General features: G+C 39.4%; 1 protein-coding gene across 11 annotated transcripts in view; it reads left to right on the plus strand.

Annotated features, from left to right (window-relative positions):
* The first annotated feature begins 7,808 nt into the window (after positions 1-7,808).
* LOC117414001 (MAP7 domain-containing protein 1-like) overlaps positions 7,809-23,845 on the plus strand; it is a 52,286-nt gene continuing 36,249 nt past the window's right edge. For all 11 annotated transcript variants that reach the window (XM_058999371.1, XM_058999372.1, XM_058999374.1 and 8 more), the window contains exon 1: positions 7,809-8,248. In XM_058999371.1, coding sequence (XP_058855354.1) covers positions 8,194-8,248 — 55 coding nt within the window. In that variant the 5' untranslated portion in view covers positions 7,809-8,193. The remainder of the gene's footprint in view (positions 8,249-23,845) is intronic.

Here is a 23,845-nt window from a genome sequence, read left to right on the forward strand (position 1 = left end):
CAACATGCCCATTAATTAAAATACAGTGGTGTTTATCACTGGAGTTGGGCCCCACTCATGTTTAAACATGAATCAGCCCGGTAGCTAACTGGCCTGAATGAGTTGCTGTACCTTGAGTTCCATTCATTTTTAATCAGAATCATTGTGAAAACGAATACGAATTTCTGTTCATGCTCAGCCCTCAGACAAAATGTGGTCTTAATGGTCTCTTTCTTAATGAGCTTAATGAGCTTGCTGACAACAGCCACTAAGTTCTATGGACTTGTAGTAGCAACTGTTCCATTGTTATGGTCGGTATCTTAGCTTCTGTTGCTATCATTAACTGGAAGGCTTCAATCCAGTGACCATGGGATGGACAAGCAGGGCTTGACATTTGACCTAGGGCTTATGCTCTGTGATCAGATTCCTAAACAAATTCACCTCTATCGCCAAATGAAACCTTGGAGTTAGTTGTATGGTATTAATAAAAAGAATATTCATTATCTTGCTTGAAAACTGAAGAAGAAGAAGAAGACGACGATGATGTGTTTTAACTGGGATTTCTTGCACTGTTCTCCTGCTCATTATTTCTTGAAGTAGACTTTGCCAGTCTGTGCTTTAATGGTTATGCGTTGTGTGTGGAGGACCTACTGTACAGCTGTAAGTTCACAATTAACAAGAGCTATTAAGAGCCTCCTAACTGAATAAAGATACATTACCCTACTTTGTGTTCCTACGCTAAAAAGCACTCCAGGGCCATTCTCCCCACTCAACACTGCGTGTGAATGGTTCTCTACCCAAGCACTTGAGCACTTTACATGAAAAAAACAGGCACCTCCAGACTCAAGGGTAGACAACTAATCATAGCTTCTTCTGTACTTACTGGCATCCTCAAACTTTTACAGGTGCTCAGCATTTGCACATGAGCTACATCGCTCAGTGTGAAGAGCTCTGGCATATATCAGTCACTCTGTATGCCAGCCATCTATTTCTCCAGTCAGCACCGCTGCATTGAAGACAATGTGAAAGCACAGACTGCCTTTTCAATTCCATTTTTATAATAACCTGTTTTTCTGCTTTTTCATCCTCAGTTGCCATGGCAATAAGGTAGGTGATGGATTAACACTGCTGAGTTTTATGTTGTGTTTATTTGTTCGATTTTTTAATGTAGGGCAGCTGAAAGAAATAATTACGAATAACTACTTTATATAGAAAAAGCTAGGGCTCCCCACAGTGCAGAAGCCATTAAATAGTAACACCTGGGTTTTGACCTGAGAAAACCATAACCATTAACACACCACAGCATTACCAGGAACTGCAATAAAATATACTGTCATCAAAATAAACTTATCACTTATATCTGCATAAAATTCACTAGATGTGATCGAAAAATGATGTGTCGATCTTGGGCAGGTGTTGTGATTCTTGGTCTCCCAGTTCGTGGCCTGTCATTGACAGAGTGTGTCTGGTTATACCTTCTTGCCAGGTTTGAAATTGCTGGCTGTGAGCACCCAAGATGGCGAGCCACAGCACGCTGCCCGAGTCCAGCCTCCAACATGCCGATTGCACGAAGGCGCTGCTCTTGACAGACGTGGCATATTGAGTTTTTTTTTCTGTGATTTTCTTTATTGCTTCTATGGAAGCTTGCAATTCAACAGCTGAAATCACTCCATATCCAGTGTCCAATCAACTGTCTCACTAATTAGCTGATTAAGTGCATCTGCTTCAGTCATGGTCACTCAAGTGTGTCATGGTGAGGATGAATGATCGAGTGATTAAAAAGAAACCAAAAACATTTTGTCAATGTCCATCATTTATATACCTTATTTTTTTCGAAAATAAATGTGTTATAATAGTGATAAGTTTCTTTTGCTGCTCGGTATACATTTGGAGCAAAGTGGTACTGATACAGTAGCACACAGGAGCTGAAATGGTGCTCTGGTACTGTATCAGTTTGCATAGTTCATATCACTCGCGCCTGTGTCAAAAAGTGTTACAACTGTGGTATAATATTCTGCCAAAGGGCAATTTAGCTGCACTCGTGCTACTGTTGTTCCTCAGTATGGCCAGTTCACCTCTATTTTGTTTCTTGAAAAAACATACTTTGCTAGGCAGCATCAACACAGGCAACAGCTGCATGCATTTCAATAAGAGCAAAAAAAAAAAAAAAAAAGATTATTATAAAAATATTTTTAAACCCTTCTTAAAAACAATGAGTATTCTAAAAGGGGTTTGTGTTATTTAGAGTGTTTAATACATTAAGACCTTATTGGTTTTTTTTTTCTCTATTCTGAAACCAATGCTGTCGGTGACCCATTGGGATTGTTGTATCTCAAAACAGGAAGTTGTCCACTTGGCTGGGTAGATCTTCACCATACAATTTTATTACCTTGTGCACATTTTCTGTGGAACATTGTCTCACGCCGCTGGACATATTGAGATAAAAAGAAATGAATGAAGGATGTATCGGAAAAGACAGGTATATAAAGATAAGCACTGAAACCACCCTTTTAAAAAAAATTGCCAGAGTAAAAACTTAGCCAAGGGTATATCACTGACATTTTTCCACTTTTCGGTAAGGTTAAGCACCATATATATTAGTATTAAAAAGAAACACAGTAATATATTTAGACAGACGTTTCAGCACAAACTCTTTGTCAGTTTCTTGTGAGGTATACTATAAGGGAGAGTATTAGTGCAATGGGTAAGGGGTGGCCACAGAATTAGACTTAAAAGGGAGGATAATTGGAGAGAGGGGCTGCTGGCTGAGATGAAAGGGAAAGAGAATTGATGGGATTCAATAGGCACAGGAGAGGCTGCTGGGAATGCTTGGCAAAGAGCTTTTTGGAGATGTGCAGAGGCACAAAGGTATTATTGGGAGTTGTTTTTTTTTTCTTTGCTGGAACAAATCAGGCAGGATACAAAGGGTTAATCCTAGAGAAAAATGCTGTGCAATGCAGAACACCCTACAATGTTTACAAGAAAAACATACGTTCAATTATTCTAAAATTGAAAATGCATTGCAAAATCCATAAACATTTCCGCATTCTGGGACTTAAACTGAGGCACAATGGTTAACACTGACAAAGAATCTGTTCCAGTAGACTGGTCGCCCCATTTTAAATGTGTTGTTCCAAATACATAAATAGCCCTGTATGTTACATAGCTGTTTTTTACAAGTCCTTTGACATTTCATTCATGAAAGAAAAAAAGAACACTTGGTGCAAACGTTGCACTGAGGTTAATCTAGTCCGATATGAAAATGATATACATGCAGAAGTACCCTAAGATAGCATGCCAGTTTAATTAATTAATTAATTAATTCATTTATTTAATTGCCTTATCAGAATTCTCTGGTCAGCAGACTGCCTCATGTTTATGATAATCCAGTCGGGTCGACAGGTGGCCCCTGGGCTTGTGAGCTAACGCAGCCTAACAGCTGCACAAAGGACCCCCGTTGAGTGCACAGAGAGGAGACATCACCAGCCGAGTGTCCCGATTGTTACTTTTGTGAGTGTGTTCCTGGCAGATGCTGTTTACTAAGTGGAGTGTGAAGCACAGGTGGCTTTGCCTATGCAACGTATGGCAGAGCAGGCTAAGGGGCTGTTTAAAACAGAATCTAAGTCAGGGGCCTGTTTTATGATGCAGCACCCACTCAAACTCACATTATCCTAAAAAGCAGCGGCTATAACATATGCAAGGCCTGCTTTTTAACTTCATCTGAACACTGGAGTCAAAGATCTAATAGAAGAAAAATCTTGTTTTTTTACATATGTTCAAAAATCCCTTTAAGAAAAATCATTGCTATTCCATGATAATACAAGAAAACCTTTGAAAGTCCCTTAACTGACTACTGCATTACCAGCAATGGCAACAGATATTGCACATAGGTTCTGATACGGTAGTACTATGCTACAGTTCTGCTTTTCTCTATATATTAAATATGTTTAGCTATGAAGGCTATTTTATTTCTTTATTACACTGTTAAATATTGTCATTTCCAATCCAAACTGACTATCGCCCATGCCGTACATAAAGACCACATGGATTCGAGGGCAGAACTGAATCAGGATATCACGGTCAATAACCTTTGCCCTTTTATTGCCTGCAGAAATGTCAATAAAGCAGGTTAGACTGGTTTAATATTTCAACAGAAGGATTTTGATTAGTTGAGAAAGGTTTGTCTGTGCTGGGTTTTGGTAAATGGATTAAATACCAAGATAAGCTTAGATCACCAACAATATTCAATCAGTATGTATTTAAATGCAGCTTTTGCTGATGCAGCACGATTTAATGAAAACCTAGTCTATAATTATCTATAATGACTAGGCAGCTACTTGTATTACCCTTACAGAGAAATCTATATAAGTTCCTGTGGTATTGAAAAAAAAAAAATCAACACAGTAGCCTGTGGTGTTATGGACTGATTTTCAAGACAAGGTAAAATACTTAATTTTTTAATTTTTTTTGTATAATGATCTCATTTTGTATCTTTGGCAATATGTTTTTGTTTTCTTCTCAGAGGCACACATAAAACTGATTCATAAATAAAAAATATCTAAACATAATGGTATTAGGATTTGTCACTGGTTAGATAATTAAAATAGCCCCCCCCCCCCCCCCAAAAAAAAAAATATAGACAAGGGCAACACCCCAACCCTCCCATCCTGAATTGAAGAAAAAAAAAACTCACTGGCGTTTCCCATACCGGTATCCGAAACAGGACTGCACTGCTCTTTACCAGACTCATTGTCTGCTTCTGGTCACATAACAAGGGCTGGAGACATAAAATAAACCTCAGTTCAGACTTACAAGCTTCCCTGTGAGGGTAAATCAAAAATGTGTGGTAATCCAAGAAGCTTATAAAAAGCTGTCAGTTTAGCCACCCCTGCAGGGTGCAGCACATTAGTGTAAATCAGGGAAAGAGCCTTGAGGATTCAATAGGTTCAGAAGAACACGCTGCTGAGCCACAAGAGTGTGGGGAGCTGTGGGGGTCCCTTCTAAAGGGTTATACCATGGTAAAAGCACCAGATAAAGGTCTACAGGGTTATACCATGGTAAAAGCACCAGATAAAGGTCTACAGGGTTATACCATGGTAAAAGCACCAGATAAAGGTCTACAGGGTTATACCATGGTAAAAGCACCAGATAAAGGTCTACAGGGTTATACCATGGTAAAAGCACCAGATAAAGGTCTACAGGGTTATACCATGGTAAAAGCACCAGCTGTGTCGTAAAAGCACACTAGAAGCTTGGTAAAATACAGGCAAAATTAGTATTACCTGAACATGTTAAACAATGTTAAGCATAACAAATATGGTATAAGCAGGTAGAATTTGACTAGTACCTGGTTGTGATTTTATATAACATATACTGGTATCTGAATATATATATATATATATAGAAGCTTCCACTTATATTTAAGGATTTTTTAATGCCATCATTGAGTTGATTATGGGTATATCCTGCATACTTTATTTGGATTACTTGCCTTGCCTTTCTGCACAAGTAAATGAGAGTTTGGTTCCAGAAAGCAGCAGGAATAAAATTATTTTCAGTCCTTTTCGGAAGCAAAGGCTTTACTGCTTCACAGGGAGACCCCGATCTGTCTCTGAGAAGATGTATCACGTGGTGAGTGCTTACACTTGTGGTTTGAAACTGTACTTAGAAGCTGAGCTTTGTTCTGGACATTTTCAGAGCATTTCATTCTCCATCACTGACATGATTAGATCCCCATAGCTACAAGCCATACGACCTTGTACACATATGGTCAAACCTGGAATAAAATACCGCTAGTCTATTGTGAGCTGGAGACCCTCTTTATACAAAACCACCTGTATAAGACCAACTGTCTATTAATAGCGCTGTTATGGTTCCTTCTGTATACTATAGCATAATATATTGCAGCGATCCTGAGGGGAGGGGAAAGAATCGGGATCGTGTAGAGGGTGTGTGTGCGCGTGCAAAGTGTTGCATGGTGGGTGTGTGCGTGCAGGGGTTGCATGATGTGTGCGTACAGGGGCTGCATGTTATGTGTGTGAGTGCAGGGGTTGCATGGTGGGTGTGTGCGTGCAGGGGTTGCATGGTGGGTGTGTGCGTGCAGGGGTTGCATGGTGTGTGCAATGGTTGCATGGTGTGTGCAATGGTTGCATGGTGGGTGTGTGCGTGCAGGGGTTGCATGGTGGGTGTGTGCGTGCAGGGGTTGCATGGTGTGTGCAATGGTTGCATGGTGGGTGTGTGCGTGCAGGGGTTGCATGGTGTGTGCGTGCAGGGGTTGCATGGTGGGTGTGTGCGTGCAGGGGTTGCAAGGTGTGTGCAATGGTTGCATGGTGTGTGCAATGGTTGCATGGTGGGTGTGTGCGTGCAGGGGTTGCATGGTGGGTGTGTGCGTGCAGGGGTTGCATGGTGTGTGCAATGGTTGCATGGTGGGTGTGTGCGTGCAGGGGTTGCATGATGTGTGCAGTGGTTGCATGGTGGGTGTGTGCGTGTGTGTGCAGGGGGTTGCATGTTGTGCGTGTTGGGGGGGGGGGTAATTGGGGTGCAGTGTTTGCGCGAAGGACGTAGGGGCGGAGGGAGCTAGGGGATATAAGAGGGTGCATGGAAAAGACCGAGAAAGTGGAGAAGACAAGAGTGAGAGAGAGGAAGGTGTGGGTGGACAGATAGCGAGAGAAATAGGGGAAGGATAAAGACAAACAAAAACTACTTACAATCATTTTATTTCATTTTCGACTCCCAGTTCCCTTCCCTCACTTTATGAGTTTATTTAATTAATTGATTCTTGTATAAAAATAAACGGCTTGAGCCTTTAAATTTATTATTCACGGCCAGACTCATTTCTGTCCCAGAAGAACCGAAAACGATACGATATAATATATTATATACTGCTAGACGGGTTTGAGGATGTTTATAATAATAATAATAATAATAATAATAATAATAATAATAATAATAACTTATTTAATAGCAGCAGAGATGCTTATGTAATGGGTGATTTCATATTTCAATTTATTCAGGCCCAATACGGGCAAAACATATTGCAGTGCAAAATAAAAATACTGCATAACGATACGCTAAATATTTTCTACAGCGATTGAAAATAAATGACGTCCCGTTACTTTTGTAGCGGTCTCTGTTTAAAAAGATTACAAAGTTGCCCCTGCAATTACTGCAGAGAAACGACCGGAAGCAGCGACGCCTAGTGGTCGATAAGAGTTAATGGAATGCCTTCTGCTTGCTTGGCATGAACAGAAATGTACGTGCAAAAGAAACCCGTTTTGTTCAAAGTTTTGCAAGAAAGATGGTGGGCATGATGTGTACAACTTTTATTCCAATACTGCGTATATTTATTTATTTTGGTTTCCCATGCTTTTGAGTTGTTTTAGGTACTTGAGTTCTAGAGCACTAATGAAACAAGCTAATGGTCATAGGAAAATCGTATAATAATTATCATCCCTACACGTCAAGCGGACTGTATCTTTAAATGGGCTGGGCGAATAGATGGCCGTGATCTTTCCTAAATGACTCACCATCTGTGCTTGCAGCCAGAAGAATTCAACTTTCCCCAGATAGTCTGAAACACTCTGGGATCTTCAGTGGGGCGAAACCATTCTGGGGAAAGGGATGGGGAAGTCTAAATTAATAGATCTTTCCTATCAGCTTCCATTGTGATAGAGAGATAAGAAAGCTAAACAAAATAAACGACATATCTATGAAGCAACTCCACAGAATATGTATTATGATTGATTCTCTGTTTTTTTTTTCTTCTTTTTTAACAGTTTGATTATAGTTCTCCCTCCTGTTTTGGTACAGCCTGCATTAGAGGCCAAGCAGGGACCTTCAGTTCAATAGCAGAGCAATCAGCTGCTGCTGCTGGTGTGAATGAGAAATTTTGTTGCCTGTGATTTTCAATCAAAGTTCTGCTGACATCAGATCCTTACTGTAGCAGGAAACTGACCTGCCAAAGGGAGAAGGTGCTAGCCGGTTAAAATCTTTTAATCTGATTTTATTAAGAACAGAGAAAACACAGATACCCGGCTACCATTTCCTGTGCTTTCCACACGGACTGTGAGGGCAGGCTGATTGTGGGTGTGAATACAGGCTAGTGCTGGTGTATCGAGGGAGAAAAAAAGTGATTGATCTGCTTCTGGGGGAATCTGGAAAGGAATGCCATTTCTGCCGATCGGGAGCGGAGAAGCGCATTGACTGAATGAAAAAATGGAATGCAAGGATGCAGAAGCCGTCGTGGAGGAGCAAGCGGAGCACACGGAGTGTAAGTTCGCTTTAGGCGAGACCTTGAGATTGTTGCATTTTGTATTCGATCATCTTTAGTCTGTATCCAGGGGCGAGCCAACATCCTCTCTTCAGCCGTGTAATGTTAAATACCTTTCCTCGCAATGCAATGCACGTTAGACGCAGTGCATTTGTAGTTAAACCGAGTGGGATACCAACAATAATCGCATTTGAATGAATTGTTTAGAACAAGAGAAGATCCATTTAATCATCTTATTTAATAATAGAATCCGTTTGAGTAAAATACAGAAACAGGGCTGATGTTTTATCGTTGTAGCCTGTGTTTGTGTAATGTACTAGCTGCATTAAATGCGTCAAGATGTAATTATCACATTGCTGGAACGCAGTATTATATCAGTCTGTAATCTGAAATAACTGCAATAATCTTATATAAGACCATAACCATCCCGAGGATTTTGAAACGATTTTGAAATTCAGTTTTACACGTTTCTATTGTGTTTCGAGTGGAATTTTACTAAACAGCAACAGACAGCTATAGAGTTTCAAGGTGTGAGTAGAAGGTTCTGAAAAGATGTGTTTCTTTTTAGCGGCTCTCGTTTCCATTTGTTGCGCATGTGTCGGTGAATGATGTGGACTATTTTAATCGTTTGTTTCTGCTTTTCCGAAGGCATTTTGATACACAGGCATCATTGGTGAAGATATTTTTCCAAAGCCGATGCCAGATAGTGAATGTCACATCTGTTAGACGACGCATTAGTAATATTTTGTCTAATTATGGTTGTTTTGTGCAGTAAATAGGAATGGAAATAAGGGATTGGTTGAGTAAAGAAGTACACTTCTTTCAGCCTCTAGTCTAGTAGTGTGGCTTTGTGATCATTAAGATGGCTGGTACAGTACCTTGTTGAAAGTCAAGTTTGTAATGTGCCTTATCCCCATATTATTATTATTATTATTATTATTATTATTATTATTATTATTATTATTATTATTATTATTATATTTTTTTTTACCAAAAGTACTTTAAAGAGAAGGGAGATTTAGGTTACATTCATTTAAAATATAGAGTAGTTACTTATGACTTTTTTTTGCCATCTTAAAAGTTTTATTTAAGTTTTGTGTTTATAAAACTGTTCAAGACTGTCATAGAACGTGAAATAATAATAATAAAAAAAACAATAATAAAGAAAATATGATTTTGAATCGAGCATTATTGGCTACCATCATCACACTTTTTTTTCTTGTTCGTTTGCCGATTTGTTTATATAAAACTGCTGCAGTTTTTAGTAACGCACTTTCTAATTTAGTTCAGTTCTCTAAAGGAACAGTCCAGTGTTAACGGTCAGGAATTCGAAGCCCATGGCCCTGTCATTGAGGTGTGAACCCACATTAACAGCCTATCTAGTTACAGTTGAAACTGATTGAGTATTCAGGGTTATTTGTAAGTGACATACCTGCCACCTACCCCTGCTATATCACCATAATGTACCATTTTACAAACTAAAAACCAGTCTACCTGTTCGCTTTGAAGAATCCCTAAGCTTTTAATGCAATTTGGCCATGAGTTATTAAGGTTTTAGTGCTAGAATGCAGTTTGCACCATTAATAAAGTTAAAGGAGTCAAGAGTATGACTAATGTGTATCAAAAAGCTCTGCAAAGGAAACCAATTCATAAATAACATTGGAACACACGTTCTGCTGTGCAGAAGACTGTTTCTTTCTTTATATTAATAGGTAACATGATGGGGTACTGGGTTTACTGGACTCTTGAGAGAGTTCTGTAATATGATATACACTTTGGTTTCACAATTCAAAATGATTGAATATTGTAACGTAAAAGCCCACGTCGGTCCCAGCACTTGAATAAAGAAGTGTTTTGCCTAAACCTCTGTAATAGCTACTCAGAGTTCATTCTTGGACAACAAAATGCGAGCTTCCTTCCTCTCTCTGTGGCTGGTGGTGGAACCGGCTCAGTTTCAGGGCTGAACCACACCCTTGCATTGGGAAGCTTCAGCTGGCTGGATCAGAAACAGCTGCTCCAATGGGAAAGGTTCCGTTTCCGTGGTCCAGCCAGTAGACAGAGCAGCTGAACCCCATGGATGCCGTGCTCTCTTCATGGGCTGTATTTGGACTGCCCAGCTGCACATGTGTTTATCTGTTTGAGGTCTGCAAAGCACTGATAATATGTATGTGCATTTTTAAAAGACTGTGTATTATTTGTTTGTTTCAGTTTAATTAGAATATACATAATCCTTAAGGAAAAAAAGTCATCTAAAAAAGCAGATTATGAAGTATGAATTATAAGCAAGAGTTTTAAAGGTTAGCACTATCTTTTATATAGGCTACAGGTAGCAGTTTTAGAGAGTAAAACTTTTGACTGCTAACAAGTCTATTTCACACTATGCCTAAGCGCTAACTTATAGTTTTGTATTTGTTCCTCCATTTACTGCAGGACTGTCCAATAATTGACTCATTGAGCTCCACAGTGTAGCTCTTTTTGAAGGATCCCGTTTCAGGTTTTTAGTTTGAAAAGGCTGCATGGGCAGTCTGGTAAACTGCAGCATATTAAGACCTCCATGGTAATTGTAATGGCTCTTAAGGCTACTTCCTAAAATAAATTTAAAAAAAGCCATGCTTGTGTGGCAGACTTGTATATAAATACGGAAAAGGCCAGCAGTTTAACTGTCATGACATTCCTGTGGGAAATTGTTCTTTTTGTTTTAATGAAAGAATCAATTTTTCTTCTACTTCTCGAGCTGTGGCCCTAGTAAAACAACTCCAGAATGTTTAGGTTCAGCTTGTTGTTTTATTGAAACAAGCAGGGAGTCTTGCAAGCATTCTGGGTCGTTTCCCTGCTTTTATAATCGTTCTGCAGGGGCGTGCACACGTGGACACATCTGTTGCTTATGAAGTCCTTGGGTATAGCAGTGCTGCTGCTAATGTTTGCATTAGATGATTTTTTTTTTCAGTTCCTTTTTGAATGGTAGGGTTTTGAGAGTAATTCAGGTGCAGGATGAAAGTGCAGAGAAGAGATGTATGTTATGGTAGCAGAAAAAAACATGACCCTACAGCACTGCATGGCCCCTTCAACCATGATAAATAAGGGTGGGGGTAACAGAACTTCCTGAACAAAGTGTGTTAGAACCATAAACCCCCCTGACAAAGGTATCTGTTAAACACACTAGTAGTGTGGGAATGATAGAAAAGGAGGTCAATATGATGTCAACTAGCGTACAATAAATGCATAGTTTCAGCAAACCCAGGCAAATGGCCCCCAAGATATAGCCAACTATTCAGATGACTAAAAATAGATTCTGATACCCTGTTTAACTGATCTGCTAATGGAATGTCCGTACCAAGTTTAATCTGAATGACCCAAGGTATAGCCAAAAATGTTATATACCTGCCACCTATTCCCAGTATTCCTGTTTTAAAGACAGAGCTCTGTACCTTCTGCATCCACAATGATCATCAGGTATGCCTTTCTTCCATAACCGAGACAAATGAATGATTAGTTTGAAGCCAGAGTGGAAGCAGCACAGAACTTGCTGTTAAAAACCATGATCTTTTAAAGATCGAACAAAACACTTTGAATAGCCATCAGTACTGTAATTCTTCATGGCAAACGCATGTAAACTGTAAATAAGTCAGTTAGCCATGTTGGAATGGTGCTGTGTGTCCCTGTGGCAATGCTACACCGGGCTGTTTTTAATGTTATATCAACGATGGAACATTTAATTGCTCTTTGCGTTTTTTCTTTTTTTAATTCCCTGTAATTTATTTCCAAAAGAAACACAAAAGCTGTTTGTTTTGTCCTGCTGGAGTAGGACTGCTTTATTACATTGATATTCTGCCTGCAGTAAACACTGCATGCAGGTACTGTCATGCTAACACGGTTTTATTATGCCCCATTATATTAACTACACAGACATTGTCTTGGCCCAGATTTAGGGAGAGAAGGCAAACAGAAAGCTGCATAATAATAAAGCAAGCCTTGACAACACAGGCATCACAATGAGTCTTATTGCTGAACACCCAGTTTCTTCTTAATCCTAATAATATGTTCGTTAGTCGCACCTGGTTTAAGAATTGGCACCTCACAGGATACTGTGCTTAGTGTATGGTACATTGATTAAGAACTGCTTTGTCTGTTTAGTTGCAGTCTGAAAAGCTACCAGAGTGTGTTGGATATAGCCTCGCTCCTGTGTTATTTCTCCTCTTCGAAATGGTTTAATTCCATCAAATTTGCTACAGGAGCAGTGTATACATATCTTAATTCTGTCTGTCTTCTCACAAAAATGACATTTTTTGCAACGTTTCTTCTCATAGTTTTTTTTTTTGTTTGCTCATATTTGATTACAAAATGGCAAAACTCTATATTGACCATTTTGTAAAGTACAGCGCGATACGGGATGTGAAGTACGCTTGTGTTCCTGTCACATTGCTTGTTCATGGTTTTTATCTGTAACCTTCCTTCGCTCCTGCTGTTCGTGTGCTTTTCTGATTTCACCCAACCACTGGTGATGCAGCATTAGTCATCAAGTGCGATTGAAACACTTTTATTGAGAGCAGCAACATAGCATTATTGCACTGTTATGTAAAAGGCATTACATAACAGCAGAAAAATTAATCCCAGTGATCTTACATTAAGTCATCCATAGCCTGTTTCTGGAAGTAATGTCTTTTTCCAGTCTTTACAAGACAAACACCCTAAAGAGAATGATTTTGGTGGTCTTGGCTTAGTTCTCTTCACAAAGACACCTGAGTTCAGTACACCTGGCACTGTGCACCTGTATCCCAATACAGAAGCCAAGGACTGGATGGGGAGGGAGGCTGAACTGCTCCCTCACCCTCTAAAGGATGGTTCCTCTAGGGCAGGCTTGAAGCATGCATTTGTGGAGATGGGGAGGATCATTGCTTTTAAGGGGGGTTAGTTCTCGAAGATTTTGCTTCAAGATCAAAGCAGAATACCAAGTGCCAGTATGCTTGTTTTATATAATTGGTGTATACGACTTCACAGCATTTTAGCTCTCTGAAAAGATAGAAGTTTGTGCAGGGTCTGTCAAATGGGCAGAAAGTTATTCCCACACTGATAGCATTTAGAAAGACAGATTTGATCTAGTTATTGAAGCTGCTGTGTTTGAGAAAATCATTGTCAGTCCTGCACTCAAATATAATGCTCTGGTGTTGGTTTATTATCTTCTGTACTGAAACCTGCGAGGCACTCTAGTGCCTCAGGAAGCAGGCTTTGTTGACAGCTCAGTTTGTTTGATTGACAGTGGAAGTTGTGGTGACTCGCATTTCCTTCCTATGAGAGCCAGATATGCATGCCAGTCAAAGAGCATGAAAAAATAACTTTGTTTCTGGGTTAAAAGCTATTTACAAATAAAATCTTGTTTATAATTCTAGGTTAATATTTTGAGGTGATGTAAGGATATGCACAAAGTGATATGCAGGTGCAAAACCCTCATAATGCTGCCATAAATGGTGTTTAGCAACTGTAAAGGGCAGGCCAAACATATAATTTCCTAGGATACTCGCATAACTGATGTTGACTGAGGCTTCTCCAAGCAATTCCATTTCATGCTGGGTGACCTCAGCCTTAAGGAGACTCCGCTGCTTCTCAGAAAACTTTTCTTTTCCGTACGCCAAGAGGACTTTGCTGCCCTTCCTCTGACATATGTTTTTTTGCTTTGTATTTTCATGTGTGTGTGTGTGTGTATATACTTTTTTTTTTGGGGGGGAAGAAAGAGAAGTCCAGAATGCAATATGGGCTTCTGTTAAAACCTGTCAGCACTGGCTCAAGCTGAAGTTGAAAAGAAAGCTTTAGTGCTCTGTGGGCTGACAATGGAGAGTGGGTGATATTTTTTGAGTCAGACAAGTGGAGGCTGGGGGAGTGTGGCGGTGGAGGAGGAGAATTGGAGTGGGACGGGGCTTTCTAGCTGAGCGCTCTTCAGCTTGTTATCCCCTCAGTCAGGCGGCATGGCCAGGGGAGAGGGAGAGGGAGAGAGGGGGAGGGGCTGCAGTTCCGTCCCCATCGCTGCTCATGCATACAAATAGCAGCACTGTCAAGTGCGCAGATGGTATAAATCATACTGATCAGCCTGTGACCATACAGAGTCCTGATGAGCAAGAGAAGTAACTGCACAGTAAAGTGCTTCAGCTAGCGGAGGAGCAGGGATGGAAGCTTGTTTGTTATTGTCCTGCAACACATTCCCCTCTCTGCAAGTGGGAGATCAATGTAACGCACTGGTTCTCTGAATGGTTGGTGTAGACTATATCCCTTTCAGTCTCTTTGGTAATTAGAAATTTTAAAACAGTCTGTGTGAACTCTATGGAGTTTGAAAAGTTGCCCTGCCAAAACCTTTGAAAAAAAACACATTATGCATTATAAAATATACATATAGGAAACTTAACATGGTACAATTATGCACTCAGTGATTTTATATATATATATATATATATATATATATATATATATATATATATATATATATATATATATATATATATATATATATAAAATGTATAAAATTATATTTGTTTGAAACTAAGGACTCCAGTTGTGCAGCACATTCCATTTCAGGTTTGCTTTAATTACCTGTACAAAAGGTATGTGGTATGCTTAATTGTTTCAAACCTGAAGTCAGAAACTCCCACAATAATTTGAGTTGAGCAACAGCTTATGTTTTGTACAGACTTGCAGCCCTTGTGATTGTATTGTCGAAACCATCTACTGTAGGTATCTCGCAGCAGTAGAACATAGCTGTGTTTATTCACTTTGGATGCCCACAGAAATGTTTCATTTACACGAAGCCCTTTATTCTGAATTGGAGAGTGTGGTACAGTTGCTTACACGGGTCATCACAGACTCAGCCCAGCTCTTGTGTTGGTCCTCTCTTTATTCCTCTATTCAGATACATTCTGAAGCACCATCACAGATTCTTGTGTGCTGCTGCAGGGCTGTGCTCTGCTTAAGGGCTGCCTCTGTGTTTCAGAAACACTGTCTTGTTCCTCTGCAGCAGGGCTCTGTGGCTGACTTCTGACCTGGGCAGGAAGCAAATTCAGCATAAATGTAGTTCCGCAGTATTTTGTTTAAGGGTGTAGCTTCTATTTATTTATTTTTGACCACACATTTTTTAACTGGAAAGGACCTTGCATCTGATTACTTTGAAGCTTTTGTTGCCAGTTCACCTTTGCAGATGTTAGCCATACTTCTATCTTCAATTCCACTTCTGTTTCCATGACCCGAGTTACACTGCCTTCATTGGATCAATGCAGGGAGCAGTTTCCTTTGCAATGTACATATCCCAAAGAGACTGATTTTTCACTTGCTCTGTCCCCACCTGCATGCGTTTGATGCATGCACTTTATCACTTGATGCAGCCCTGCCATGTTGCAGCTGTGCTGCCCTTTGAAATCCATTCGGGGTGACACCCAGAGGTTCAGCACAAGTTGGAATAGTTTAGAGCAAATCAGCATGCCACTCCCAGAGAACTTGAATTGATGGAATTGTTCTTTGTTTCAGATAAAAAAAAAAATATTATAGTACACAAATAAAGGAGAAGAAAAGCTGTGTGGTTTGTTTCCTGGATTACATATGAAGTATTTGTTAGGTGTGCAGTGCAGTTATATGTAATCTCTCACTGCTGTAGTACATAAGGTGGGTATTATTGTATTTCATATGTGCTTGGTTGTGCCATTGAGATTTAAAAAGTCCAGTATGGTCAACTCTTGATGCAGAATGCGGAAAGATAGACGCATCTCTCTATTCTTGTATGTTTGGACTGGAAGCTATTTTCTATAATTGGAAATGTAGACTAGACTTCCTTTCTCTTCCATCTCTTGAGACGGGGCCCGCATTTGTGCTGTGGCCTACTTTTGAGCAGTGAGCCGATGGGACCTTGCAGTTGACTAGAAATGGAGCCGGGCTCGTCTTCTTTAGCCACATTTCCTGTAAGCTGCTCCCGATCCAAAAATAACCCGTCTGGGCTCCATTCGCAGGCCCTGGCCGGCTCCTCCAGCACTCACTCTGGCTTATCCGGTGACAGGGCTCTAATATTAGACAGGGAAAGCACATTTAAAGGGCATGTCTTGCTTTGTCATGGCTACATTCCCCTTTAGCTTCAGACAGAATACCAAAAAATACACATCTCTACCAAGTTTACTCTATACAGCACTTTAAAGCTGGATATAAGGTTTTTATACTTTGCTGTTCTATAACACAATGGGCCATATTTTCAAAGCGTTTACTCCAGTCTTTAACTCCTATTTTTTTTTTTTTTGTTCTCAAATTCTCTTACGCTCCCTCAAGGTGTTTTGTGTCATTTTGTAACATTTAATGTGGTTCTTTCTCCTTTAAAAAAAATAAAATAAAAATAGGTGTTAATTAAAGAATGGAGGCTTTGAAAATAAGGCCTGTACATCTCGAGGCACTGACCGTCCTATACGGCTGTGTTTTTACCCAGGCATATAGTCAGAGGAAAAAATATATACAGCACTTCATCTGATTCATGAAACAAAGGGTCGTGCTGACTGTGTGAGAACCACGAGCAGTTCTATTTTTGTTGCATTTTTGTACATGTTATGGCAGGTCTTTCTGTTTTTTCTCCTGATAACAATATAATTGTCATGTACAGTACATAGTTGTCCTACGGGAATTGGAGCATTTCGCATTGAAAAGATAGTAAGGTGTCAATACTGTGTTTAAGAGTAGATGTGAATTCTGGGTAACACTTTACATTAAGTGTCTCTAATTTACTGTGAATTTAAGTAATAGTAACTTGGTAAATGCATGTGTGCTTACACACAGTTGAATGTTATTATGCATAGTTACAACATACTTAATGGGTACATCTTTCTGTCCGATACATAATCCTATCCTTAACCCTCTCCCTAATTCTAACCCTTTTTTGATATAATTTTGTACTTGCATATATTTTTGCACAATATGTACACAATGATATCAGAAAAGGGTTAGGGTATTTAATTCACCACTTTTATCCCCATATAGAAATGGAATAAAACAGTCTGAATATTTAGTCTGCTTCCTGTTGTGCAATGTTTGTTTCAGGAGCATGTAAACACTTTTTTTTTTTTTTCTCAAAGGCGTGGCTGTAATATCTGGGAGTAATTGCATCTCGGAGAACCTAATTATAGGCTGCATGCAGTTGTTTAAAAACAGCTGATTTACCAGCTGATTTACAGCAGCTGAAAGCTTTTGACAATTTTAGTTTTTTAGGGTGAAATTCATCAGAAAATGGTGAGTCCTAAGGTTCAAGGTAAACATGACAAGATCCGGTAGCTTGTATCTCCAGCAGTATATTCGAGCTGAAGCGTGCCTGAATGACGTTCCGGGACTGTTTTGTATAGGCAGCAGTGGTGCAGTCAAGTCGGAACTTGCATGACGGGCAAGCTGAGTCACATGACTCCTCCCCCACACAACTGTCTGATTTCAGTCAGTACTGTAGTCCTCTTAATGCAATGAAAAGAGCGTTCGGAACTTCTATTACAAACTACGTCTTTAAGAAGGCTACTAATGCTGACGAAGACGACAGCAACAGTGCATCGACTAGGACTGTGGACCCAAACAAACGAAGCCACTGACACACACACATACACGCACACACACACACACACACATTGAGTAATTCATTCTGACAAGATGGAGGAAGACTTTTTGTGGAGATACTTGATTTCCATGACATGAGAGTAGATGTTAAAAGTTCATGCTGATGCTCTCGCCAAGATAAGCACCAACTAAGATGTAGCTCCACAGTAAACTAATGTGATCCATCTGTGTCTCCATCCATTTGCGTTTCCTTCCATATTATAGGAGGCTGTGTGGTCCAGTGGTTAAGGAAAAGGGCTTGTAACCAGGAGGTCCCCGGTTCAAATCCCACCTCAGCCACTGACTCATTGTGTGACCCTGAGCAAGTCACTTAACCTCCTTGTGCTCCGTCTTTCGGGTGAGACGTAATTGTAAGTGACTCTGCAGCTGATGCATAGTTCACACACCCTAGTCTCTGTAAGTCGCCTTGGACAAAGGCGTCTGCCAAATAAACATAATAATAATGTGATGATGTAGATATCCTTCTGTCTGGTGTTGATGGCTAAAGTGTAATGCTGGCTCCAGGGATCAGCTTATTTTGCCTCCCTAGCGCATCAGCACATAAATTAGATAAATGCATTACCTATTACTAGAATACCAAAAATATGAATTTGTATAATAAATGTTGTTTAAGAAAATCTGTATTTTTAGTGGCATTGTGCTACCTTCGGATTTATGACTACACCACTGACTCTTCCACACAAGCGTAAGACTGCTCAGTGAAACAGTAAAATGGTGTGTTTTAAAAAAAAAAAAAAATATTCCCTAACGGAGTGCAATAAGAAGATGCTGGAAGGTATGAAATTCTCCCTGGTGGATTTTCATGACACATTAGTTCAATGTGAATGACCCAAGTTAAGGAGAAATTATGCTTATTTAATTCTATGTATGTATGCATGTGCAATATGTCTTGTGCATGCTTAATTTCACCACGTAGCTGCATTCAGTAATGCAACTCCTAATGCGTGCCTTCAAATCCCCCTGCGAGTAAATTCATGAAATATTTATGATCCTCCCCTAGTTCTGTTTTCAGGCTAGGTAAAAGGGATTAAATCTGGTGCCATGAAATTACTTAAAAAATATGCAACTGATGAATAGACCAGCAAAATAGATTTCATTCTAAAACCTCACTGTGGTAGTAATTGATTTGATGGAGGTATTTACTGCGCAAGCTGCAAAATAATAAAAAAATCTGTCCATTTATTTTGTTGTTTGATAGAAATAAGGTGAAACTATGAAAAGTGAACTAGGTTTTCACTAATGCCTGAAGCGTTTTCCGGAACATTTGTCTAATTTGACATTTTAATCCATTAAAACTCAATTACATGTTTTTTTTTTCAATTAATACATTTAAATTATTAATTTGAGGCCTTTGACAATTGTATCCTAGGAACAGTTATCTAGTTAAAGAAAACATGAAATACATTTTGCTTAATAGTGGTTCCGTTTCATACTTTAATCAGGATGTTCCTATGTAACTGTAAGATTTTTAAACTCTGTTAACATTCCTTTAACTCCCATTGTTAATGAAGAGAAACACCCTTTGACTCCTAATATAATAACCACAGAATCACAGTGCTAACCTCACACACACTGTACAGCAGGTGTGTATGTTTGTCTGCTTGGCTAGCAAAGATATTTGCTTTCCATTATGGGCGTTCTGCTCTGTATGTGTGGGATAAATGTATATACTGTACTTGCACTGACACGTGAAATAACTGAAACCGGAGAGGTTTTAGCTGGGGTGAAGCCGTGGGTTAACCCGTACTCGCTCCCACCAAGAGGACATTAAGCATGTTGCCAAGGGCTTCATGAAGACCACAAGAGGCATCACTGTGAATAGCATCCTATCCTGCTCAGATTTCTAGGGCTGGCCTCATTAACAGTACTGACAGAGATCCAGCTCTTGCCTTTCTTATACAAGCAGTACGCTGGAAACCAATGAAAAGTAATCCTGCCTTTTGTTAATACTGTATGTGAGAATGACCCAAGATTACACGGTTTAGTTACAGTCTGTCGGCATACATCACACCGATAATTGTAAAGAAGTGTTTTGGCCGTGCCTGGGGGTTTGATGTGATCCAGACACAGGTTTGCTGGAAGGTCACAGCACTTCATTGGTCCGGTGTATGCTACTGCACAAAGTCATCAAAAATGTTTTTAAGGAATGTTTGTTTTTTTAAGGGCTGTTTTTTAAAAGGGAGTTTTATCAATTCTCCTAGATTTTAAGTGTGCTTTTAATAGTGACAATTACAGTACATTTTAAGTCTGTCTTAAACAGTTGAGATATTTGAACGGACTGCAAACACAATATGATGCATGCTTTCCTTCAAACTAACTTTTTTTTTAACAAAACTTGGTAACTTCTTTTGAGTAAAACTCAAGTTCTAAACTTATGTAACAAAAAACAATCTTGCACATAAATTAACAAGGCGAAACAGGACAGTATTTTCAGTTGAAATAGAACAGCAAAGCGTTTTTATTGGCACTTTTGGAAACGTTAAAAGTAAGTATATTTACCCATTTATACAGTATATAGAAATTTTCAAACAATGAACGAGCTTGAAAGAGCGTGTTAATTACAGACTGGCTGCATTGCATTTCCCAGGCTTCTATTAGCAGCACGGAGAGGCATATTTTACCTTTTATGTAAGGTCTGTTTTACCACCCATTGGAGGGTTAGCGGTTGGTTAATCCAGTTATATTGGCAGTGCATTCATTGGATTGCTGCTGTTCCTTGACAGTAGGTCTTTATTGCCTAAATGGAAGACTGCAGACTGACAAGGTGGTAACTGGAGATTTTTGGAATTGGTGTCTGCAGTCAGTGCAGTGCAAAGCATGCCGAGGCCTGAGGCATTGCTTTTCTGGAGGGGGTGATAATTGGAGTCAGGTTCAGGCCACTGCTACTGTTCATTAACCAGTGTTAGAGTGGTAGAAACATGAAAGAAGCATGACTGGAGGCACTTCGAAATGAAGGTGTGCACGCTAGTGTTTACAGATTATGAATACATTGAAGGGGCTACAGAAGTGTAAGTATGGTTTGCCGTTGGTTAAAGGATACAATTTAAAATACAAATTCAAGTCTTCTGTTTTTTTATTTAAACTTCCAGCATTCCTCTGAAAACTCCTTTAGAAATGTAAATCATCATGCTTTATTTCCCTTGGACAGACACAGTCGAAAAACCCGTATGAATAATTTATTGGAGAAGTTGAATTTATTGGTTGGAACAGACGGAGGCTGCGGAGGAAGTGCAGCTGATCAGTTGGCAGGGGCCAGAGTTTTGTAGGTTTTTGTAATTTTATTATTTATTTATTTTTCTCGTCAGTCTTATCGAAACAGCCTTTGGACTGCTGTAATGTTTACAGACTGAGTTCAGCAGGGCTGAGCTCCCTGTAACACATGGCCAGACAGCAATGACATCACCCTCTTTTTCAAGGCAGAGGTTAATTAAGTGACCTTAAAGCTGTGCTTTAGGTTTTTCACATCACTCCCTGTGTCCCTCTTTCGCTTACCAAACGAGATGCCTCTCATTACTTAAAGCCTTTTTTATTGCCTTATTGCCATTCCAGTCCATCATGAACTTGCATGTGTTAAATGAGCTAATGAGTGATTGTGTCTTTTTAGTGACATGCAGAACATGGCTGTGGTTTCTGTTACATTTCCAATGGAAGTTGCTAAACAATGTAAAAAGATTCAAGTTACTGTAGAATTCAATGGAATGAGTTCTAATGATTTTAAACTCCAGTCGATTCGAATTATTCCCTCAGTCACTCCGTGCATAATTGTACCACGTTAAGTTTCCTATCTGTGGATCTATTTGATAATGCATATGTTTTTTTTTTTTTTAATTAATTTTCTTTTTTTCCAAAGTTTTGGCAGGGCAACTTCTTGAAATCAATACTTCTTGAAATCAATACACAAACTGTTTTCAAATTTCTAAAAATGAGGCCTAAATAAATAATTGTGACTGGGGGGTTGATATAGTTATTAAACCAGCCTCTTTCCAATGTAATTGTAATTTACCTATTGTGTTTAGCTATGTGGGACTGAAATAGACCTAAAGGCAGTACTTTGATCCACTGGTCTGATCTTTTATTACTAGGTCATTATTCTTAACTCATAATGCATTTCCCAATTTCAGTTAAGAAGCATTCATGCAGTCCTGGAACACCAATAAGTAACATTCAGCAAGCCATTCTCTGCAAAAGCATATCTCTTCAATAGCTGTAATATCGGCTTTTAATATTTAATTAGTCACCAGATCCACACACTGAGGCCAGCCCTTCAGTCTTTTATTCCACCCTGATTATCTTTGGCTTTTCCTGTTCTGTGGAAGGAGACATTTAAAAGCATGATTGAAACACTCATCCTGATAGCTCTTCTGTATTGTGATGCTGGAAGCAGTGCCAGCCCCAGCTTAGTTTATAAATTCTGATTTTAATAAAGCCATTTGATGGATTAAAGGGAGCCGAGTCTGTGCTCATTAAACTCTTGCTCCATTTTCACTTTAATTTCTGTCACAGATCCGTCAGGAAAATCGGCTCTATTGTATGTGCATGTAAACCTGGCTATGCAATACCAGTACTGCGGTTGTCTGCCGTGAAGTTTAGTTGGAACAATGAGAAAATACATTCTTTGCTCCATACAATAATCCATGATGGGCCACCTGATTTTTATCTAGGTGTATTCTAAAGGATCATACCCAGTTTTTATGGGTAACCTCTCTCTATATTCTCCCTGTTCACACTTGTATCGGAACGATAATGGTAAAATGACTCTCGGTTTAGAATATACAGACAAGATAACACTTTCTGTCCTAACTCACTTTTCAACACCAGTACAAGACCGATACTGTTGTGATGCACCTGTCCACATGTAAACTGGTTTATATTGATACACTGACTTGCATCAAAGATATTATGTATTACACCAAGATACTTAACTCCACTGATTCTCTATGGGGACCGCTGTCACGCTGCGCGCAAAGGGTTATGGGATATATAGAGAGCTTGGGAGAAGATTTTCTATTGAGTCAATGGAGCTCTATCGGATTAAGCTGCTTTGAGCTTATTTTATCGATGTTTTAAGAATATAAAAAAGTTGCGAAGTCTGTTTTACTCTTGCCTAAAGTGTATTGAAGAAAAACATACAATATAACCCGTGGTAATAATGACATACCGTAATCTATATGAAAAATGCACTTCTGTTAAGGTTAAGGCAATCCAGAGATCTCCCGGTATTGTATTAACATTTATATCCCAGAGTATCAAATCGACCCCGTAGTTTCTTATCGTTTTTATCTGTTTTCTAACTTGATCAATCTGTTCTGTCCACATGTACACAGTGAATAGTATTGTGACCTGTTTCATAATGTGTATTGTAAACAGGTAGCTGTTTTTCTGCGTGGCGTGTGTCATACGAAATCGCTGTGTAAAGTTCAAAGGTCAAGGTAAAATCTTTGACTCCTTACTGTTAGTGGGTTTACAAGTCAATACAGTCTACAGCCTAACCCAATTCCAACCTCATTGTGCATGTATTCAGTCATTTATTCATGCGCTCACAGTGCGTAATCAGCCAAGGTGAGTCAGTGCAAAGCGAGCTGGTGCATGTGCAACATGAGCCCCGTGGTTGGGGGTTGAGTTTCCAGCTTCAGGGGGTGTCCATGATCTCATCATTGTTTCCTCTGGTGTCTGATTATCAGATGAGTTTCAGCCTGGAAGCACCCTGATCTTGCCAGTCTCTATCCAGGGGTGTGGGTTGCAAATTAGACGCGCCTCGTCTTGCAGTTTGGTGATAAAGATCTAATGGAACTAGTGACCACAATACAAACCAGCAAGCATGTCCTTAAACTTCCCAAAATGAGGATCTGCAAATAAAATTGCTATTTGTTTTTATGTAGAAATATTGGGTGTTATTATTGGGGGTATTTTAAGATTTCTATGATACATTTTAATATAATTGCGGTTTTGTAGCAGTAACAGACAGAGAGCCTGCACTCTCTGGGGAAA

Source organism: Acipenser ruthenus, chromosome 25 (assembly GCF_902713425.1).
Source record: "Acipenser ruthenus chromosome 25, fAciRut3.2 maternal haplotype, whole genome shotgun sequence".
In the NCBI taxonomy this organism is placed as follows: Eukaryota; Metazoa; Chordata; class Actinopteri; order Acipenseriformes; family Acipenseridae; genus Acipenser; species Acipenser ruthenus.